The sequence below is a fragment of the Pelobates fuscus genome, chromosome 6, assembly GCF_036172605.1.
Source record: "Pelobates fuscus isolate aPelFus1 chromosome 6, aPelFus1.pri, whole genome shotgun sequence".
Taxonomy (NCBI): Eukaryota; Metazoa; Chordata; class Amphibia; order Anura; family Pelobatidae; genus Pelobates; species Pelobates fuscus.
This window is the reverse complement of record NC_086322.1, coordinates 66852054-66876078: the sequence shown is the minus strand read 5'-3', so window position 1 is coordinate 66876078 and position 24025 is coordinate 66852054. Positions and strand designations below refer to the sequence as shown.

General features: G+C 39.1%; 1 protein-coding gene across 1 annotated transcript in view; it reads right to left on the bottom strand.

Moving 5' to 3' along the window:
• Positions 1-24025, bottom strand: part of LOC134615225 (uncharacterized) — a 167828-nt gene that overhangs the window by 82499 nt on the left and 61304 nt on the right. The window contains exons 16-17 of the mRNA XM_063459717.1: positions 23785-23896; positions 2897-3019 (exon numbers count right to left, since the gene is read on the bottom strand). Coding sequence (XP_063315787.1) covers positions 2897-3019; positions 23785-23896 — 235 coding nt within the window. The remainder of the gene's footprint in view (positions 1-2896; positions 3020-23784; positions 23897-24025) is intronic.

Genomic DNA, 24025 nt, shown 5'->3' with positions numbered 1-24025 from the left:
GTAGTTGGTTTGGTAGCTGGTATGAGTGGTTTGGAGGGCTTAAGGCAGTGGTAGGTGGAGTCCTACTGATTTTACTGTTGTGTCTACTCCTACCGTGTCTTATACCCTTAGTAGTTAGGTCTGTGCAAAGCCTGATAGGAAGTATAGCAGAGAGGAAGGCTGCTGCACAGATAATGGCGATATATAAGTATAAGGCTCTAGATCAAGGAGAACCAATGCAGGAAGATGAGTGTTAAAAGATTCACATCATAAGATAAGTCTGGTCTGGTTCAAGGTAACTTGCGGTGTAAGCAAAACTAAGGTTATGTGATGCCTCAAGTAATTGTAAAATATCAAGAGGCATCAAAGGGGGGAATGTGGTGGAATCTCGGTAAAAATAAATTTAGTAGGCCGAGATTACCACGTGGCATGTGTACGTGCATATGCTGACGTATCGATCAGTTGGTTGCACGAGGCAAGATACGATCAGTAGTGTACGGAGCATGTGCAAGAATACAGGATATAGTATTCCCCTCCTCCATTGTGCTGGACAAGCCATGCGGTCAAACAGGAAGTTAATTCTTATTTGTGTTGATTGGTTAAGAGAATGTGCGGGTGGAGCTTAATATGGGAGGAGTTATATGCCTATATAAGGAGCCTGCACTATTGTCCGAGGATCAGAACTTGTGGTATTTTGGTGACGCTAGTCCCTCTGAGTCCCGATCGGTGATCCAATAAAGAATCTCTTCCTTCCTGAAGAAACCTGTGTCCATCTCTCTGTGCTTGGCTTCCGTCAGTTTCTCCGGTATCAATATTTATACATGACAAAACCTTACTGGCCTTCGCAACTGCAGATTGACATTGCATACTGCTGCCTAATTTGTTGTCTATAACAATTGCCAAATCATTCTCGTTTGTGGTTATCCCTAATTCACTACCATTTAGGGTTTACGTTGCTTGTGATTCTTGACCCCAAAGTGCATAACTTTGCATTTCTCTACATTAAGTTTCTTCTGCCATTTTAGTGCCCAGTCCCCCAATCTATCCAAATCCCTCTGTAGCAAAGCAATATCCTGCTGATTTGGAACAGCCAATATATGATTGCAAATGTGGATGACATTAATTCAATCAAGACGGAATAAATGTATATTCATATTTACAATTGCAGCTTCCATCCCAATCACACAAAACAATGTAATACCTACAGCCAGGATATTAGATAATGCCACATCTGCTCTAATGCTGGGGATAGAGATATAAAGGGCAATAAGGAAAGGACAATATCTAAAAAAATAACATCTACCCTAAAAACACCACTGGAAAGGCTTCTTCAATACAAAGAATAGAAAAACACAGCAAGGATCTTGCCGATAGTTACCAAACTCTAGAGGAAATCACACTTTTACAAACAAATATTTTTTTCAGCCCTCCACACTAGCATTAAAACAACAACCTAACCCCATGAATATACTAAAAGTCTATTTTCCATGGGAAAAGGGGAGGGCTTGCTAAGGCTGCAATGAATTAATGAATGAAAAAAAAATGGCTGCCCCCAATGACTGAAAAAATTATGAGTGTATTCATTGGGTTATATCTACTAAATAGTTATTCCACCTTTTCTGCCCAATTTGTCATTTGTCCGTGGAGTGTTAGTTTAAAGATGGCAATCCCCCATAAGGGCACCAATTTAGAGAGAAATCTACTAAACAGCTAAAAGATCAAAATTAAGAAAAGCTTGAGTTGGAATCAAAAATCGAATTGAATATGTTGGGCAAAACTCGGATAAAGGAAACCACTAAAGAGACAAAATTTGTTTGGGAATTTTTTTTCATTTTTTTTAAAATTAGATCCATTGGGCTCTCACTATTATTAGGGTGAGGTTGGAGGCATGTTTTTTTTTTTAATTGGAGTAGGGCTTAAAGACATGGAGAGTTTTTCTGGAAATTGCAGTATGTTCAATTATAGCCTCCTCTTGCCACCCATGGATAGGGTATGAGGGGGACACTAGTTCCTCCCTGATAATCAATAGTAGAGTCCCCACCCAATTACCTCAAGTGGGGACCAGGGAGGACACCAAGTCTTTCCCATTCATTGTAATTATACCCACCACCCACTGGCAAAAGGTGGGAGGACACTATGCCCCCAGCATTATCATTTGGACAGTGTGTGGACTATATCCCTGCATTCTTTTTTTTTTTTAATTGATAGCCTCACCATGGCAGCATGTAGCGTGGTTAGTTCTCAGTCCCTCATTCTTTAAATTGAAGCACCCAGCTGATGCCTACATTTGGGTGCACAGTCGGAATATATGTTACCAGCAATTGAGCAGCAATAGCTGCCCAGTCACTAGTCTTTAATTAAAACAAGCAGCCCCTGTTTGCTGTTTAGCATACATGTCCTCAACCACAGCATGGCAAGTGCGGGGTATGGGAAAAGTATAAAACCTCCCTTGTACTAATGTGGGGGTCATAGTGATTATTTAATTTCATTATTTAATAACCAACAGGGTAAGTCATTAAAGTCACGTTTATCCCCACTTCTTGAAATACAATTACGCAAGCAGAGTTCGGGCTCAGCAAACCAGAGCGTGACTGAACTTCGGCTCACCGAAAAGTTTTCTAAGCTAAATTTTCTGTCCTTGCACAAATCTAGTAAAACTGTTTATATACAATTATGGCAGTGAAGGGGTTAATAACCCTATAATTAGAAAAGACAATACAAACTTTAAAAAAAGAAAAATATTTCAGAATATTTTCTAGATGGTTGGGAACACGAGCAAACTAATGGAACTAACATTAACACATTGCAATTGTGATTGTGATGTGAATATAACATTTTGGCACAGGAGTTTGCATTGTTGACAGTGTTTACACCAGGTTAATAAATACATTTTTGCATCTAAATGAAATAATCTTACCTTGAATGCGGGATGTCTGCCACTAAACTGTGGGTTGTAAAGTGAAATGGATGTCACTTTGTTTTTATCTACTTTCCACCGAGCCATTGCAAGTTGTAAGGTTACTTCCAGTATCTCTTTTATCTAGACCACATAAGGATATTGTTTTTTATTCAAATTTTAAGAAAATATTTTATGTAATTTGATGTATTAACAAACAATGGAGCCATTTATATTACAAATTAAAATTACTGATACAAAAAATATTTTCACAATCACATAAATACATGAAAACAGTCGTTGCGCACATTGTTGTCCTAGAATCGCAGCTTCTATTACTTGAACTATTATTTCAGTTCGGTCTCTATTTCTTTGAGACTTCCGGCACTGTCCACGAAAAATGTATCCAGTTCCAGGACAAATTTCAGGTACACAGATATATTTTGTGGTAAAGAATTTATGTACCTGTAACTATGGATATACAATTGACATTTAGACAAATTTGGTTGAATTCATTAATTGTAGATGAAACTAATTTCCGAATTAAAAAAAATAACAAATTGTTAACAAAACAACACTTTTCTGATCCATCTTTTTTATAAGCATACCAAATGTAATAAGCATACACTAAACAGTTGAAAAGTCAATATTAGTAGCAAAAATATTTTATCTTTTGTGTAGATAGATCCCTAATTTGGTATCCTTAATTACCCAACGAAAGGATAGAAAACTATGAAGTTATCTACTAAACAGCTGAAAGATTAAAATTAAGGAAAGGACTTTTCTTAATTTTTTACTTTGAGCTGTTTAGCAGATAACTCCCTAATTTTCTATCCTTAGGTAGGCTAAAAGTACCAAATAGGGTGTTATACATATAGAATGTATACATGTGCTGCATGCAAATGTACAGAATGTATGTGCTGTATGTATATATACACATCATATACACAGGGTGGCAAATTGGGGAGCTATCTACTAAACACAACAGCTCCTTAATTTGGTACCCTTATGTGGGATTGCCATATTCATAGGATACCAAATTAGGGCACAGATTGCTCACTTATTTTAATTGGAATTGAATTTGCTATTCTTACATGCAATCCCACGCAAAAATAGCAAATTAGCAAGTTATCTACTAAACAACTGAAAGATTGGGCTTTTCTTAATTTTTATTGTTTTTATTATTCTTTTTGCAGATTTTACATATGTAACATCACAGACAAGAACAGTTCAGAATTAGACATATAGACTTTGATTTACAATAGAAAGATATATGAACTGTTGAGTAAACTTCACACACAGAAACACAAATATCACAATTAGTGATGTCGCGAACACAAAATTTTCGGTTCGCGAACGGGAACTTCCGCAAACGTTCGCGAACCGGGTGAACCGCCATTGACTTCAATGGGCAGGCGAATTTTAAAACCCACAGGGACTCTTTCTGGCCACAAAAGTGATGGAAAAGTTGTTTCAAGGGGACTAACACCTGGACTGTGGCATGCCGGAGGGGGATCCATTGCAACACTCCCATGGAAAATTACACAGTTGATGCAGAGTCTGGTTTTAATCCATAAAGGGCATAAATCACCTAACATTCCTAAATCACAATGGATATGGATTGAAACCTGACATATGACATATGGATTGACACCTTGACATATGGATTGACACCTGTCCTCAGAGACCCTGATACACACTGACACAGAGCAGAATAGGGACTGTTCCCCCTAAATAAGGTCACTTGGCAGGTATGGATTGACACCTGTCCTCAGAGACCATGATACACACTGACACAGAGCAGAATAGAGACTGTTACCCCTACATAGAGTCACTTGGCAGATATGGATTGACACCTGTCCTAAGGATCCCTGATACACACTGACACAGAGCAGAATAGAGACTGTTCCCCCTACATAGGGTCACTTGGCAGATATGGCGTGGTCGTAAGAGGAGGAGGAGGAGGATGACTTTCACCTCTTCCCCTGTTAGATTCCCATTGTGCTGTGACATCACCCTTATACGCTGTGTAAAGCATACTTTTTAATTTATTTTGCAAGTGCTGCATCCTTTCTTACTTGTAATTCGGTAACATTTCCACCACTGTGTGCTTATACCGGGGGTCTAGTAGCGTGGACACCCAGCACAGGTCTTTCTCCTTCAGCCTTTTTATACGAGGGTCCCTCAACAGGCACGACAGCATGAAAGACCCCATTTGAACAAGGTTGGATGCCGAGCTACTCATTTCCCGTTCCTCCTCCTCACACAGAGCAGAATAGGGACTGTTCCCCCTACATAGGGTCACTTGGCAGATATGGATTGACACCTGTCCTAAGGATCCCTGATACACACTGACACAGAGCAGAATAGGGACTGTTCCTCCTACATAGGGTCATTTGGCAGATATGGATTGACACCTGTCCTCAGAGACCATGATGCACACTGACACAGAGCAGAATAGAGACTGTTCCCCCTACATAGGGTCACTTGGCAGATATGGATTGACACCTGTCCTAAGGATCCCTGATACACACTGACACAGAGCAGAATAGAGACTGTTACCCCTACATAGGGTCACTTGGCAGATATGGATTGACACCTGTTGTCAGAGACCATGATACACACTGACACAGAGCAGAATAGAGACTGTTCCCCCTACATAGGGTCACTTGGCAGATATGGATTGACAACTGTCCTAAGGATCGCTGATACACACTGACACAGAGCAGAATAGAGACTGTTCCCCCTACATAGGGTCACTTGGCAGATATGGATTGACACCTGTCCTAAGGATCCCTGATACACACTGACACAGAGCAGAATAGAGACTGTTACCCCTACATAGGGTCACTTGGCAGATATGGATTGACACCTGTTGTCAGAGACCATGATACACACTGACACAGAGCAGAATAGAGACTGTTCCCCCTACATAGGGTCACTTGGCAGATATGGATTGACACCTGTCCTCAGAGGCCATGATACACACTGACACAGTGGAGAATAGAGACTGTTCCCCCGACACAGGGTCAATTGGCAGATATGGATTGACACCTGTCCTAAGGATCGCTGATACACACTGACACAGAGCAGAATAGGGACTGTTCCTCCTACATAGGGTCACTTGGCAGATATGGATTGACACCTGTCCTCAAAGCCCCTGATACACACTGACACAGAGCAGAATAGAGACTGTTCCCTTTACATAGGGTCACTTGGCAGATATGGATTGATACCTGTCCTCAGAGACCATGATACACACTGACACAGAGCAGAATAGAGACTGTTCCCCCTACATAGGGTCACTTGGCAGATATGGATTGACACCTGTCCTAAGGATCGCTGATACACACTGACACAGAGCAGAATAGGGACTGTTCCTCCTACATAGGGTCACTTGGCAGATATGGATTGACACCTATCCTCAAAGCCCCTGATACACACTGACAACAAGCAGAATAGAGACTGTTACCCCTACATAGGGTCACTTGGCAGATATGGATTGACGCCTGTCCTCAAATAGATTCCTGGCAAATTCGCAAAAAAAACGTGCAAACATGAATCCTGAAAGACAAAACCACTAGAAGAATTTTTTGAAGACGACAAATAGCTGTCTGATATAATGTAGAAACATTTTATTCACCAGATAAAAAGAAAACAACCGACTTAATACAGTTTTTTACAAGTTTGCTAGGTTTGCATTTAATTTTTTAGCCAGTACTTCCTTTAGATATTGCACTGAATATAGTAAACTCTGTAGTATGTTACTTTTAGTTGCCAGAAAAGCTAAATAATAGTTTTCACATTTGGTAGATAGCTTGTGTGTGCTAATATTCATACTTGCATTTTGAATTTTAAGGCAGTATTTCTTTTTTATAAGCAGATTTTGATATTTTTGTATCTTTTTAATCATATATTTTCTCAAGCCGCTTTGATAGATTAACATTTCTTTAGTTTATTAATCAACGTGCTTAATCGTATCGGTGTACTAATCAGGGCCGGTGCAAGGATTTTTGCCTAGGCAAAAGTAAAGTTTGCCGCCCCCCCCCTCCCCATATGACATCACAATGCCCCATGTTAACTAACGCAAGTGCTGCAGTGCCGCCGTGTTTACATTAAAAGGCCTGCAGGGACAGGCTATAGACACCAGAACCACTACATTAAGCTGCAGTGGTTCTGGGGACTAAAGTGTCCCTTTAATGTGAGGTAAATTAGAGATTAGTGCCACGAATAATATACTAGATTGCCTACTTACAATCAGATGAGGATGGTGATGGGCTCTTGCTGCAGTCTGGCTCCACTCGTCTGGTGTAGAACAGGCTCTCTGGAGGCTGTTTGTGTTCTGGGAGAACGGGAAGCAGCTCCATTTTTTTAAGGCCCTTTACACAGCTCAAGGTCTGGGCCCCAGGGTCCACCTTCATGTTCCACCAATTAGTTTGTTCACAGGAGTAGGGGATGTCCTGATATGTGTGTAAGGAATGCATTGTGTGAATCTGTGTTTGTATGTGTAAGGGCTGCACTGTGTGTTTCTGTGTATGTACGGGATGCAGTGTGTGCGTCTGTAAGGGGTGCATTGAGTGTGTGTAAGGGGTGCATTGAGTGTGTGTAAGGAATGCATTGTGTGTTTCTGTGTGTGTTAAGGGATGCATTGTGTGTAAGGGTTGAATTGCTTGTGTGTGTGTGTGTCTGTGTGTGTAATGCATTGTGTGTTTTTCTGTGTGCAAGGGGTGCATTGTGTGTGTGTGATGGATGTCAATCTCTCCCCCCTCCCTTGTCACTCTCTTCTCCCCCTCTCCCTCCCTCATCACTCTCTTCTCCCCCCCTTGTCCCTCTCTTCTCCCCTCCCCCTTGTCCCTCTCTTCTCCCCCCTCTTGTCACTCTCTTCTCCCCCCTCCCTTGTCACTCTCTTCTCCCCTGCGTGTCCTTCTCTTCTCCCCCTCCCTTGTCACTCTCGTCTCCCCCGTTGTCACTCTCTTCTCCCCTCCCCACTCTCATTCCTCCTCCTAACCCCGTCAATTCCCCTCCCTGTCAATTTCTTCCCCCCACCTTGTCAATTTATTTCCCCCCCCCTTTCAATTTATTCCCCCCACTCTGCCTGTCCATTTATTCCCCCCACCCTGCCTGTCCATTTATTCCCCCACCCTGCCTGTCCATTTATTCCCCCACCCTGCCTGTCCATTTATTCCCCCCTCCCTGTCCATTTATCCCCCCTCCCTGTCCATTTATTCCCCCCTCCCTGTCCATTTATCCCCCCTCCCTGTCCATTTATTCCCCCCTCCCTGTCCATTTATTCCCGCCCTCCCTGTCCATTTATTCCCCCCTCCCTGTCCATTTATTCCCCCCCTCCCTGTCCATTTATTCCCCCCTCCCTGTCCATTTATCCCCCCCTCCCTGTCCATTTATTCCCCCCCTCCCTGTCCATTTATTCCCCCCACCCTGCCTGTCCATTTATTCCCCCCCTGTCCATTTATCCTCCTCCCTGTCCATTTATTTCCCCCCTCCCTGTCCATGTATTTCCCCCCTCCCTGTCCATTTATTTCTCCCCCCCTCCCTGTCCATTTATTTCTCCCCCCTCTTCATTTATTTCTCCCCCCTCCATTTATTTCTCCTCCCCCCCCCCTCTCCATTTATTTCTCCCCCCCTCCCTGCCTGTCCATTTATTTCTCCCCCCCTCCCTCCCTGTCCATTTATTTCTCCCCCCCTCCCTCCCTGTCCATTTATTTCTCCCCTCCCTCTCCATTTATTTTTCCTCCCCTCCCTTTATTCCCCCCCCCTCCCTCCCTCTCCATTTATTTCTCCTCCCCCTCCCTTTATTTCTCCCCCCCTCCCTCTCCATTTATTTCTTCCCCTCCCTCCCTCCCTCTCCATTTATTTATCCCCCCTCCTTTTATTTCTCCCCCCTCCCTCCCCCCTCTCCATTTATTTCTTCCCCTCCCTCCCTCTCCATTTATTTCTCCTCCCCCCTCCCTTTATTTCTCCCCCCATCCCTCCCTCTCCATATATTTCTCCTCCCCCCTCCCTTTATTTCTCCCCCCTCTCCATTTATTTCTCCCCCCTCCCTCTCCATTTATTTCTTCCCCCCTCCCTCTACATTTATTTCTTCCCCTCCCTCCCTCTCCATTTATTTCTGCTCCCCCCTCCCTTTATTTCTCCCCCTCCCTCCCTCTCCATTTATTTCTCCTCCCCCCCTCCCTTTATTTCTCCCCCCTCCCTGCCTCTCCATTTATTTCTTCCCCTCCCTCCCTCTCCATTTATTTCTCCCCCTCCCTTTATTTCTCCCCCCTCCCTCCCTCCCTCTCCATTTATTTCTTCCCCTCCCTCCCTCTCCATTTATTTCTCCTCCCCCCTCCCTTTATTTCTCCCCCTCCCTCCCTCCCTCCCTCCCTCCCTCTCCATTTATTTCTTCCCCTCCCTCCCTCTCCATATATTTCTCCTCCCCCTTCCCTTTATTTCTCCCCCCTCTCCATTTATTTCTTCCCCCCCCTCCCTCTCCATTTTTTTCTTCCCCCCCTCCCTCTCCATTTTTTTCTTCTCCTCCCCCTCCCTTTATTTCTCCCCCCTCCCTCCCTCTCCATTTATTTCTCCTCCTCCCTCCCTCTCCATTTATTTCTTCCCCTCCCTCCCTCTCCCTTTATTTCTCCCCCCCCCCCTCTCACTTTATTTCTTCCCCTCCCTCCCTCTCCCTTTATTTCTCCCCCCCCCTCCCTCCCCTACCTCTATTGTAGCGTGGCCGAGCGCTGTATGGTCCGCGGGTACAGGGAGCTTTTGTTTCCTGTACCCGGCGGGACTAAAAGGAAGTGAACACTCAGTGTTCACTTCCTGTTAGTCCGGCCGGGTACAGGAGACAGATGCTCCCTGTACCAGTGGACCATACAGCGCTCGGCCACGCTACAATGAGGGAGTGACAGGAGGGAGCGCTGAGCGCTTCCCTCCTGTCAGTCCCTCTCCTCTGGCTGCGCCCGGGCGGTGCGCCCTCATGAACGCACCAGCCCGGGCAAGGCTGCGGCCGCCTGAGGCTCTCTGCAGAGCGCTTGGGCGGCTGCAGCATTAGGGGGGCCGGCGCTCCTGGCGGCGCCCCTTCCCAAGGGGCACCCTAGGCGGCTGCCTAGTCCGCCTTACAGGTAGCACCGGCCCTGGTACTAATTTCCAGTATATCTAAAAATGTTTTACATATTTTCTGATTTTAATTGCCATGTGTACCTTTCGTATGCCCATGTGAAACGTTTTACCATTTAGGGCCCAGAGTGGGGTCATTTAAACAGATCATACCTCGAGTGCAGAGTGCGTTTAATCCGACTCGTTAATGTTAGTTATTCACTAAGCTTAGTAAAAACATAGTTGGCTTAAAGATGTTTCCTATTCAAGTTCTTGTGCCCCACAGTTCAAATTAACATTCAAATTACAATTCATGACAGATCACACAAGTGAATAGCCCTGCCAATGTCGTCTCAGAATGTTTTTGTTCTCTAAGAAGAAATTAAAATGCATATCAATCTAAAATGCTGGCGGGCTAATAGTTCGGACAAGCCAACTGTCAGACGCTGGGCAAGGGGGTGACTTTGTGACATTGGCTTCTTACGCTCAAACATGTCCTTGACAGACACCTGACTGTGGGCAGATAAGCGGGAACTGCTCAAGGCGAGAGACGGAGTGGCAGATGGTTGAGAGGGGGCATGGAGGACAGCAGTGGTTGACGTGGCTGAAGATGCTGGAGCAGGAGGAGGATGGCGGCTTTGAGTTTGTGTGCTGCTTGTACTCATGTGTTGATCCCATAGGCGTTTGTGATGTGCGATCATGTGCCTACGCAAAGCAGTTGTACCTAGGTGGGTGTTGGACTTCCCACGACTCAGTTTATTTTGGCACAGGTTGCAAATGGCATCGCTGTTGTCACAGGCAGACACACAAAAAAATGCCACACTGCCGAGCTCTGCAATGACGGCATTCTGGTGGTGGACACAGCATGCGTTGATTGGCGTGCTGTCGGGCTGACCCCGGGTGCCGATGCATGCTGTCTGACTATGCCACTAGCTCCTTGCGACGACCTCCCCCTGCTTCCAACTCGTCTCCTCCTCCTCTCTGTCTCCCCATCTGAACTTTCCCCCTGTTCTTCTTCTCTTCTAGCGGGCAGCCACGTGACATCCATGGACACATCGTCATCATCAACCGCTTCACTTGTATCTGACAACTCGGCAAAGGAAGCAGCAACGGGTACAACATCATCATCAACGCACCGTACGTCCATGTGTGTAATGCTGCCTGCCTGAGACATAGACCAGATATGAGTGGCACTGTGCAGTGGCAGAGGTTGGCAGAGTACACGCTGTAGGCCTGACACACCCGCTTGAAGACAACTAACTGCTATTCAATCTATAACAGTGAAAAAACTTTTTTTCTTGTAAGTAAAAGCACGCTATAGAGACACTAGATATGAGTGTCAACTGGCAAAGTACACTGGCAGAGGTCTGCAGAGCACACGCTGAAGGCCTGACACCCACTTTAAGGACACTGACTGCTATTAGCTTACACTGAAAAACGTTTTTTCTTTGTAAAAGCACGCTAGAGACACCAGATATGAGTGGCAACTGGCAAAGTACACTGGCAGAGGTCTGCAGAGCACACGCTGAAGGCCTGACACCCGCTTTAAGGACACTGACTGCTATTAGCTTACACTGAAAAACTTTTTTTCTTTGTAAAAGCACGCTATAGAGACACCAGATATGAGTGGTGGCACTGACTTGGCAAATGGGCACAGTATCCACTGTGAGCCTGACACAGAAGCTGGCAGGCAACTAACTGCTATTCAATCTATTACAGTGAAAAAAAAATGTTTTCTTTTTAAATGTCAAGCATAAGCTATTGTGACACCAGATATGAGTGGTGGCACTGACTGGGCAAATGGGCACAGTATCCACTGTGAGCCTGACACAGAAGCTGGCAGGGAGGCAACTGCAATTACATTACACAGAAAAAAATAAATAAATAAAAAGCAGACTGATGTTCTAGCCCTAAAAAGGGCTTTTTGGGGTGCTGTCCTTACAGCAGAGATCAGATGAGTCCTTCAGGACTGTAGTGAGCACTGAATACCCTAGCCTAGCTATCAATTTCCCTATCTAATGAGCAGCAGCTACCCTTTCCCTCCTCTATCTAAGCATGCAGCTTCAGAATTAATCTAAAATGGGTGCTGGGAGGGAGGTGGGAGGGTCTGCTAGGGAGGGTGTGCTGCTGATTGGCTGGAATGTGTCTGCTGACCGTGAGGCACAGGGTCAAAGTTTGCTCAATGATGATGAATAGGGGGCGGATCGAACCATGCATGTGTTCGCCCGCGGCGGCGAACGCGCTATGTTTGCCGGGAACTATTCGCCGGCAAACAGTTCGGTACATCACTAATCACATTTTAAAAGGATTGAGCGGGTTAGGCGGGCCTAAACTATAATTAAGTTACTTCATAACTTTCCTGAATACAGTGCCATAGGGAAGAACTAGAGTGATCTTTATATATAAGGATATTCATAACAGAGAACGCCAAGGTATACAGTTATATCAGATTATCTAGCCAAGGTGACCATTTCTCATCAAATTTAAAGTGGCTATCATATTGAACCCTTTCCATATCGTGTTGGTATTTAAGCTGAGTTAGCACTGGGGTCCAAGATGGAGTCTTTTTCTGTAGCCAATGTCTTGATATTTCTATTTTTATGGCCATCATAAATTGGATTATTAGATATCTATTTTGAGTTGAGAATCTTCTTAAGTTAAAATGGAAAAGAGCAACCAATAAGTTATCGTCCAAAACTTCTCCCACGAAGTCTGATATAACTCTAAATGCTTTATTACATATAGGTCTTAAAAGCTTACATCCCCACCAGATATGTTTAGAGCTACCTTCAGCACAAGTACATCTCCAACAAAGTTTGGAATTATCAGGGTTCATTCTATTTAGAATTTTTGGTACTCTATGCCATTGATGAAGAATTTTATAATGAAGCTCTATGATATTTAAACAATGCAACAATTTTTTTTACTTCTTGAATTGATCTATAACACTGCTCTAACTCGATTGAAGACCCCCTTTCTTGTTCCCAATTTTTCCATGCTTTTGGTTTAGACTCTTTTTCTTCCTCTCTCAATAATTCATACCAACTAGATATCGATTTACGATTAGTATTATTTTTAAATAGATGATTTAATTTTTTTAAGCAAATGGTTGTCCAAATAATTTTTGATTCTTAGATATGTGAATAACTCTCTTGAATTAAGGTCAAGACTTAACTGAAGATGTAAAAAATACCTTATTTTATTCAATTCTAATAAATCATCTATTTTAGTTGATCCAATTACCTAAATTTAGGTCATTAATATTATATGCCATTGTCTTCATTGGACTATACTTAGAAATTTTATTTAAAATGTGATTTCTTTTCCTGTATTTTACCCAAATTTCATAGATATCTTTTATGTATAAAGTTTCTATGTTGGAGATGAATTTTGCACTTGCCCCAACGTCAATCCATAACATATTAGAAAGATCTTTTGAATGACACAAAAAGGATTCAATTTTACACCAAGGCTCTTCCAATGAGGTTTGGCTGCCATCTCCACAGATGGTACAGCCTAGAGGCTTCGTAATATTTAATAGGATTTGGGACAGCCAGGCCACCCTTACTAGGCATTTTCATTACGTGTAAGATCAAGATCCTTGACCTCTTATAATCCCATATGTAATTCAGAAATAATTTATGAATCTGCCTAAGTTTAGTAATTGTTATAGATAAAGGGATCATTCTAAACAGGTATGACCAATGAGGTAGAATATATGATTTGATGATATTTATTCTCCCCAAACATGAAATTCCTATGTTTCCTCACTCTTTGAGTAATTTATCACTGGTATCTTTTATAGGATTATCCACGTTTTTATCAATCATTTCTTTTAAGTTATAAGAGAAATGAATCCCAAGATATTTAAAACCTTGAGAGGACCAAGTGAAGGGATATTTTACTGATAATCTATTAATTGTCATTAAATCTAAATTGATGGGCATAACTTGGGATTTACCAATATTTAATTTATAGTTTGAAACTTTACCATAGTCTTCCAACTCCCGAAACAAGGCCCCTAGTGAGAAATCCGGATCAGACAATGTTAATATTATGTCATCAGCATATAGGCTGATCTTAAATTCAGAGTGGTTCAGAATAACTCCTTTAATTTGATAGCTGTTTCTTATGCTCACTGCGAGCAGTTCAAGAGTCAATTTATATAAAAGCGGGGCCAGGGGACATCCCTGCCTAGTCCCGTTAGAAATTGTAAACCAATCTGCGGAGATGCCAGGGCCCACGGTTTTAGCCGTTGGACTAGAATAAAGAGCCATTATTGCAGTTTTAATAGAGCCAGCAAATCCAAATTTGTCCAGAGTCTGGCTCATAAAACTCCAGCTGACCCTGTCAAACGCCTTCTCGGCATCCAGTGACAGGGCCAGCATAGGGATCTTGCTCCTTGTTACATAATCTATCAGGGCAGTCAATCTTCGAGTGTTATTACTTAGGTGTCTATTCTGAACAAAACCTATTTGGTCGTGATGAATTAAAGATGGAATAATTGATTTTAGTCTATTTGCAATGACAGCAGAGTAAATTTTAATATCTGAGTTTATAAGAGATATAGGCCGGTAAGTAGCCAGATTAGTTGGGTCCTTATCAGGTTTTAATATCGGTGTAATAATTCTTTCAAAGGGAGACCCGATTCTCTAATCTTGTTAAATGTATCTACTAGATGTTGCAATAGCTCATTTTTACATTTCTTAAAAAAACAATTAGTATACCCATCAGGACCTGGGGCTTTGCTCATCTTAAGCCTGTTAATTACCAGACTAACCTCAGATTCAGAGAAAGGTAAGTTTAACGCTTTCTGCTGGCCATCTGTAAGAGTTGGCAATTTAATCCCATCCAGATACTCAGACATATCTAATTCCTGGGGGCTGGAGGAGAGATTATAAAGTTGTGCATAAAATTTATTAAAGGCATTACCTATTGATTTTGGGTCTTTATAATTATGACCATCTACTATGATCTTTTCAACTCTCGATCTAGCTTTTCTATTTTTTAGTCTATTGGAAAGCATTTTATCAGCTTTGTCACTTTTATGGTACCAATTCTGATTTAGCTTTTGTAAAGCGAAGTTCACTTTTGCCAATAAAATAGTATTGATCTTCTTGGATATTTCTGATATTTGTTGATCCAACTCCTTTGTAGGGGAGATGTTTTTATTAAAATTATAGAATTCAAGATATAGTTGATTTAAAGATAGGCCTTGTTCCCTTTTTTTTTTCAGACCCCAGTTTAATTATATAACCCCTTATTACACTCTTAAAGGCACACCATAAGATTTGCTTTGAGATTTCTTGTGTCATATCTTCTTTATAGTATAATTTAATCCTCTCCGACATATAGTCAATAGTTTTAGAATCAGTAAATAATCTCTCATTCAGCCTCCATTGAGATCGTGGTTCATTAACATCTAGTCCTATTTCCATAATCACAGCCGAATGGTCCGACCAGATGATATCCTCAATTTTAATTAGGTAGCATTGTTGAATTAACTGTATTTTAACCAAAAAATAATCTATTCTAGAGTATGACAAGTGAGGTTTAGAGTAGAAAGTGAACTCCTTTTCATCAGGATGTTTCACACTCCACATGTCATATAAATTAAATTTAGATATGACATTCTGCAGTACCAATTTTTTTTAATGATATTTTGTTGTTTCCTTTCTTGTGGAACCGTTTTATCCATTGATACATCTACCACACAGTTAAGGTCTCCTCCAACTATAAAGGACCCCTGTACCTTGTTTTTGAACTTGGTTAATATGTTATTAATACATTTTCAGGTTGTTTATTTGGAGCATATATATTAAGTAGTGAGTAGATTTTCCCCTGCAATTCACAGATCAAAAACACATATCTTATCCACTTCTCTATATATTTCTTTATAAGTTACATTCTTTGAAATAAAAGTTGCAACTCCTCTGTTTTTAGAGCTATAATCTGAGGAAACAAGAGTTGGATAATAGAAACTTTTCATTTTTGAGTTTCCAGCTTTCCAGTGTGTTTCTTGTATAAATCCAACAGTAATTTTCTTTTTCCATAAATGATCTACTAAAAGCTTACGTGTTTCTGTGGAGTATTTAAACCCTTAACGTTCAAAGTTATAATCCTAATTATTCCCTTCTAACATTAATCCTCCCTGTGCTACTTAATTCCTCAAGTTGGCCACGCACAATCCGCTCAACATATAAGACAAATACAACCATATAACATAAAAAAACCTCAAAGGGTTTTAGAAAGAAAAAAAAAAGACTCTTGAAAAACCCTTACGAGCGCCATTGTCCCAAATAGTGTGTCTTACCCCCTTCCCCTTACTAGACACTTTTTTCGTCAGCTCTTCTATCAAGAGCTGTACAGTAGGGCAACGGAAAGCAGATATTGTTTTTAAAAATGTATATAAAAAAAAATACATTTTCTTGTACACATTAATTCTTCTTTCCTACTTTAATGAACTTTTTTCTAGATTTTCTTAATTTTATTTCATGTGCATTTACTTCTTTATTTAAGATAATTTAACGTGTCTATATTCTCCTCAATAATTTATGTGCAATTCAGATATTTCCTTATTACCTATTCATATTAGCAGATATTTAAACTCCCCCCCCCTTTTTTTCCCTCTTTCCTTTCTCCTTTTCTTCCTCTTTCCTTTTTTCTTTAAAATGAGCGTGGTCACATATATAGTACGATTTGCAATTAAATTTAATGTACCCTATGACATTTTCTCTTTTTTCCCCCTTTCTTTGTCCTTAGTCTCAACCAATTTGAACATGTATACTTAGTTACTTTTATCTTTCCTTGATATAGTTAATCATGAGGGCCCCAATGCTGTAGAATAATACTCTTGTCTTTCTCTCTACCTATCTAATTGCAACCTTCTTGTTTCCCTTATTTTATTCTATCCCCCTAATGAGTAGTTACGTTATTTATTCTGCAATATTAATACATATTCATCCATTATTAAACATAAGTAAATATCAAAATTAGTTAAACGTACTCGTAAATATATCCCAACGTTTAAATTGTGTGAGTATTATATTTAAACTATGATGTTTAATTAATAGATATTGCATTATCTATCCATTCTTACAAACTTAGTCAAACTTTCCATATTTGTGCAATTTAAATTAAACTATAAAACATTTTTTTATCCATTATTGTAAATATCTAAATTATTTTATTCCATTATCTCCACTCCATATGCATACCCCATCCCTCCCATCATATGTCTATTCCCTACCCCTCCCTTTTCTCTTACCCCCTCTCATCCTTATCTAATCTTACCAACTCTGTTTCAAATTTTATCAAGTTTATTAGAGTGCCAACTGTAATCATAGCATATTTGTACATATTTGTGATACCATTATCAATAGTGATTCTGTAAAGAGCATTTATCATAAGAAGGGGTAGGTATACTAAATTAACTATACTTTATAGTCGGGAGGAGAGAAAAACATAAGCAAAGCAATACATTTTATCATTAGCCTCATTTAGGAAAAAAGTTTTTTGACTTCTGCCAAGAAGTGGCTTTTTGGACAGAGTCAAACACAATAGAGGAGTTCTCATAGTGAACAACCAATTTTGCTGGGAAACCCCAACTATATTTTATGTTGTTGTTTCTTAAAATGGTGGTAGTCTCATAGAAAGATCTTCTGATTATTCTAGTGGATCTAGACAGGTCTGGGAAACATCTTAAGGGTTGGGATTTCTTTGGAAATGCTGATACATCTCTGAAAGCTTGTGAGAGTAGATCTGTGTTTATAAGTATGGAATTTTATAATTATATCCCTTGGAGCAGACTCTGGAACGCCTTTTGGCTTGGGTATTCTGTGTATTCTCTTGAATGATATTTCTTTATATTGGTCTCCAATTTTTAGAACAGACATAAATTCTGTGAAGTATTCTTCAAGGTCCTGAGATTGTATATCCTCTGTGAGTCCTCGTATTCGCAGGTTTATTCTTCTATGTCTGTCTTCCAGGTTCTGAACATTAAGCTCCAGTGATTTGATTTTATCTTGTAAGTTAGCCATTGTTTCTTCAGCAGTATTCAGTTTAGTCTTACATTCTGATAGTTGGATTTCGTTTTTTTCAATTTTTTCTTCCAATCTTTTAGCTTCTGACATTATTTCTTTTGTGTTCTTGACCATATCATTTTGTAACTGAGCAAATTGTTTGTCCAAGTATATTTTTAGGGAGTCAAGGGTGGATACCTGTGATTTTGATTCCCCAGAGGAATCTAAATAAGATTTATCTGAGTCTTTGTCACCCATTGCCATAAATTCATCAATTAGGCTATGTAAGGCGTCGCTTGAAGTGGTTCTGGTAAGGATATAAAATTACTTTCTCTAAACACTAATATAACATCAATGGCAACTAAAAAAACTGGAGATAATAAAGGTGAGAATAAATATCAAAAGAAAAAGGAAGAGAAACCTTTGGGAAAAAAAGGAAAGATAAAGATAAAAAGCTGGCTTCCATATTCTCTCCAATTATTACCAGAACCACTTCATGCAACGCTTTTCTTAATTTTGAAATTTCAGCAGTTTAGCTGATAACTCTCTAGTACTTCTCTTGAAAACTTTGAGATGGCCACCTTCTTTCCCCTTGCCCTAGGGAATAATGGGCTTCCGAAATTCGAAAATAAACAAATTTATAAAAGAAAATTTGTTTTTTTCTAAATTTTAGATGACTTAAAATTAGAAAAAAATGGAATCAATACAAAACAAACAAAAACAAAATTTCCCTCTGTGCAAATCTCAACCTGCAGCAGTTTAACTAAAAAATCAGACATGTCTGAAAAGGTTAGAAATATCAAGGAAAAGTGGGATACAGTCGTATACCTAAAAAAATAAACATAAACCGGACATGCAACACTGTATATGAGAATAAATACACTGCTGTAATGATTGCACTCAAAGACATCAAAGAAGTTTGCGCATATCACAAATCCTCCCCTGTGTTGCTATCGGATGAGGAGTTTCTATTAGTATTCCATTCACATGAACAGGTATCAGGAACACCATGAGTAAGTAGTATTACAAAAAAATTATTTGGTTTAAAACAATAAGTAAAATGTTAAATATCATTTCTTCAGCAATATTATTACTTATACACAATCTTAAAAGAAAACCCCACACATTCTTTTAATTTAGAACTAAAAGAATTCTTGCTCTGTGGGGTAGAAAATAATACAATTTCACTGAAGAATTTTGAATTTTTGTTTAAGAAGAAACCTATTAATCCCATCTTTTATTTTTTGCCCAAAATTCACAAATGTTTATGTACACCACCAGGATGCGCCATCGTAAGTGGCATTAATTCACAGACAGCCAACTTATCATTTGCAGATTTATATCTACAAACCTATGCCCAGATGGCAAACTCATACATAAGAGACACTACTATAATATTACAAGAATTAGAAATTATTGAATGGGAATTACAGCTGGGCAACCCTAGACGTGACTTCTCTATATACGGTGATTAGTCACGATCTGGGGTTGAAGACCCTTTCCACATTTTTGGACGAAGATAGGGAAATCAATAGAGAGCTTAAAAAATTCATTTTGTTTGCAGTTAAGTTTATTTTAGAACACAATATTTTTTTCTTTACTGGCCAGTTTTATTTGCAAATCACAGGGATCGCTATGGGCACCAGGTTCACTCCCAGTTATGCCAACATATGCATGAGGAGGTGGGAAGACTTTTTTGTGTGGTCGGATCATGACTGGAGGGCGAACTTGGTGATCTGGCGGCATTTTATAGATGAAAATTCTTATTATTTGGTATGGCACTTCACAATCTTTTTCTACTTTACTTCAATACCTAAATCAAAATCAATTTAATTTAAAATTTACCCCACAATGGAGCAATTAAACTATTAATTTCCTAGATGTCACATTGTTCAGTGAAGGTGAAAGCGTAAAGTCAAAATGTTTTTTTTAAACCAGCTGAGGGAAATAGTTATGTACATAGGAAGAGGCGTCACCATGAACCGTGGTTGAGAGGAATTGCTTGTAGCCAATTTACGAGAGTAAGGAGAAACTGCTCAAAGTCCCAGGATTTTGTAACACAAGCAGAACATATAAAAAAGAAATTGATACAAAAAGGATATGATAAAAATTCAGTGTAGAAAGAGATAGGGTTGGCTGCTACCAAAAAAAGAAGTGACTTACTGTTGGACAAACCAAAACCCATTAAACAAACCTGGTTTCAGAAAGCCGTTTTAGCAAAATATAACAAAGATCATTGGAGGATTAAGAAAGGCCTGCGTAAATATTGGCCGATTCTACTACAGGATCCAATTTTGGGAACCATGCTACCATAACAACCTACAGTTTTTTTAAAAAAAAAATATGAAAAATATTCTGGCACCTAGTTATGCTATAATAAAATAAAACCCCAGCCATTGAAAAAATATTTTTAAGGGATGTGGCAAATGCAAAGAGTGTTTAACCATGAATCTAACTAAAACTATGGAATTCGCTATTGGCTGCCACACGGATTTTGTAGTGTATCTTCTGCAGTGTCTGTGTGGCAGGCAATACATATGTCGAACAGAGAGGGCATTAAAAGTCTGATTCATGGAACATGCCAACAATATTAAGAAAAATCTTGCGTCACATTCAGTTCCAGTGTACTGCAACTCGTGCCCCAAATTCAATTTTAAGAACTTCAGATGTATAGGAATACAGAGTATTAAACCCCACTGGAGAGGAGGAGATAGACTAAGGCAACTCTCCCTGCTGGAATCCTTCTGGATCCACAGATTGCATACACTGGAGCCCATGAGACTCAATGTAGATATAGATTTCGTTTGTGTTTTATAGAGTGGGTGTTAATTTTTGTAATTCTCTTGGCCTTGGAACAGTATACGTTACACATAATTTTCACTCTTTCGGGTCTAACATTGGAGGTTACACTTCCTCCTCTTATCTTCTTTATTGTATATCTTGCTATTTTTTGCTAATTTTTGGTGATAGATATAGTAAGATATGTAAATGTTGTTGGTGAAATACAAACACATAGACAAAACTTGGGTATTCATATATATATATATATATATATATATATATATATATATATTATATATATACACATATATACATATCCAAGAAGTGTGCATTGTAAGCATCTATTAGTTGCAATACTAAAAGAAATTAGGAATAACCCCCCCAAAAAATTATGAAAAGATATTTTATAATGAGAAAAAAATAAAAGAAAAATAAATGGGTTTCAAAACACCAGCAGAATGATGAGATTTTTCTCTCCAAAGATGGTTTAAAAGTAATACTATTGCTAGAAGAAATTATATTTAAAACTAGTAAGGTGATGAAGGATATAGTATGGGTTAAAATCAATTTATATAGTTGAAATAAGCAGATCTGAGCAAACAATTGTATTTGATACACTTGGACTTTGTAACGGAACGCACGGAAATGCGATTTGAACCGTGTACAGGAAATACATGTCAGGATATCAGGTGGAACGCATAGAAACCAAGATGCCGCTGACGGGCGTTTTAACTCCTTAGTGACCAGACCGTTTTTTCATTTTCTTACCGTTAAGTACCAGGGCTGTTTTTACATTTCTGCGGTGTTTGTGTTTAGCTGTAATTTTCCTCTTACTCATTTACTGTACCCACACAAATTATATACTGATTTTCTCGCCATTAGTCTTTCTAAAGATACCATTATTTTCATCATATCATATAATTTACTATAAAATAAATTATAAAATATAATGAAACAATAAAAAAAAACACTTTTTCTAACTTTGACCCCCAAAATCTTACACATTTACAACCGCCAAAAAACACACGTGCTAAATAGTTTCTAAATGTTGTCCTGAATTTAGAAATACACAATGTTAACATGTTCTTAGCTATTGTTGGAAAGTTATAGAGCCATTAGCACAAGTAGCACTTTGCTGTTTCCAAACCATTTTTTTTTTTTTTTCAAAATGAACGCACGTTGTAACACTGATATCTGTCAGGAATCCTTGAATAACCCTTCACATGTATATATATTTTTAAAGAAGACAACCTAAGGTATTAAACTTGGGATATTTTGACTCTTTTCATGCAGCCATTTTACCACCAATCTATGCCAAATTTTTAAAAAATAATAATATTTGGTGATTTTTTGACACACAAAGTAACTCTTAAAGTTCTCTGTACATATATTCTTAAATTGCTGCCAAAGAACACCCCAATATGTGTTCAGCAACATCTCCTGAGTACAGTGATACCACTAATGTATAGGTGTGTTGGGTTCTTTGGGGGCTTAAAGACCTTATTTGGAGGGTGCGCATTCCAGTTTTCCAACTTGGAATTTTCACAGATTGTCATCATGCACCCAGGTCCTATTTGGGACATTTTTGAAACCTGCCATTGTAATTAAGCCCCATCAAACCATATAGTTTTGAAAAGTAGACATCTAGGGTATTTCACATGGTATGGTATTTTAACACTTTCCACTAATTTTACCACCAGTCTTTGTCAAACTTTTGGGTAGTCATTTTTTTTGTGTTATTTTTCTCTCACATTGTACTTTAGGCATGGAATCTCAGTTCCTATTATGTGGTACTGACAAAGAACGCCCCAAAATGTGTTTAGCAACATCTCCGAGTACAACAGTACCCCCAATGTACAGGTTTTAAGGATTTTTGCGAACTTACAGGGGTCAAATATTTGCACATTGAAATTTGCCAGGTTGGTTTACTGTTGCCTTTGAGACTGTATAGCAGCCCAGGAATGAAAATGAACCCCATCACGGCATACCATTTGTAAAAGTAGACAACCCACGGTATTAAAAATGGGGTATGTCCAGTCTTTTGTAGTAACCACTTAGCCACAAATGCTTGTCAAAATTTGCGTTCATATTTGTTTTATGCATTTTTTTTTTACACAAAAACTGCACTTTTACTGATGATTTCATAGTCATGATAAGTTTTACTCTTTTAAACACTCATATTTGTGTTCCGCAAAGTCTCCCGAATATAACAATACCCCCGAGGGAGCCCGGCGCTGGAGAAAGGTAAGTGTTTAACCCCTTCAGCCTAGCGGGAGTGGGACTCGGAGGGTGGGGGGACCTAAAGACCCTATACTGCCAGGAAAACTAGTTTTACATAATACGTCCACATTCGTTAAGGGGATATACACATATATATATATATATATATATATATATATATATAAAAATCCATTCTAAGTGTATTTTGATATTTAAAAAGTTAGAATAAAATTACATGTATATATAATTTTTTAAATTTGAAAAAATAAATATTTTTACAGTTTATTTTTAATTAAATGATGTTTATTTTTTATAATGACCTTATAGCGCTCCTTTCATGTACGTAGTGTGAAAAAAGACACTGTTTAATTTTTCCTTCTTTAAAATTTAGATTGTAAGGCAGGACCTCTTCACCTACTGTTTTCATATAACAAACATGCTTTGCTAGAATTCATTGTCTGTCTTGTTGTATCTATTAAACAGTGCTGAGGAATATGTTGGCGCTATATAAATAATTGTAATATCGTGAAAGCTCTTGAATTATGACAGACTGTTATTGGATGTCCTTTTCTGTTCTGCTATTGATAAAATATTATCATTGTTATAATTTTGTTGCTTAGTCAGCAGGTTATGTTAGGCAGATGAATGTATCATTCTATAACTGGCAGATATCCTCACCAATAGCAGGAAAAAAAATCTTGTTAACCTGGCATTTATTTTTAATATAGGTATCAATTATTCTACAGTCATTGCATTCTAAGAAACTAATAAACAGTTACATTTCAAACTCACCTTTTTAGATATCACAGACATAGGCAAGAACAACGATTCAATGTCTTTCTTTAGGGTAGCAGCCAAACGTTCATGATTTGTAAACATTTCTTGTTCGTACGTGGCTTTGAACCTGTGGTTAATTATATAATGATAATTTCTAAATTATAAATTGCATTGCATTATGCCTTTCTGTTTAAAGGAATTCTATAGCATTAGGAGTACAAACATGTATTTCTAATTTCTAATGCAGTTGTGCTCT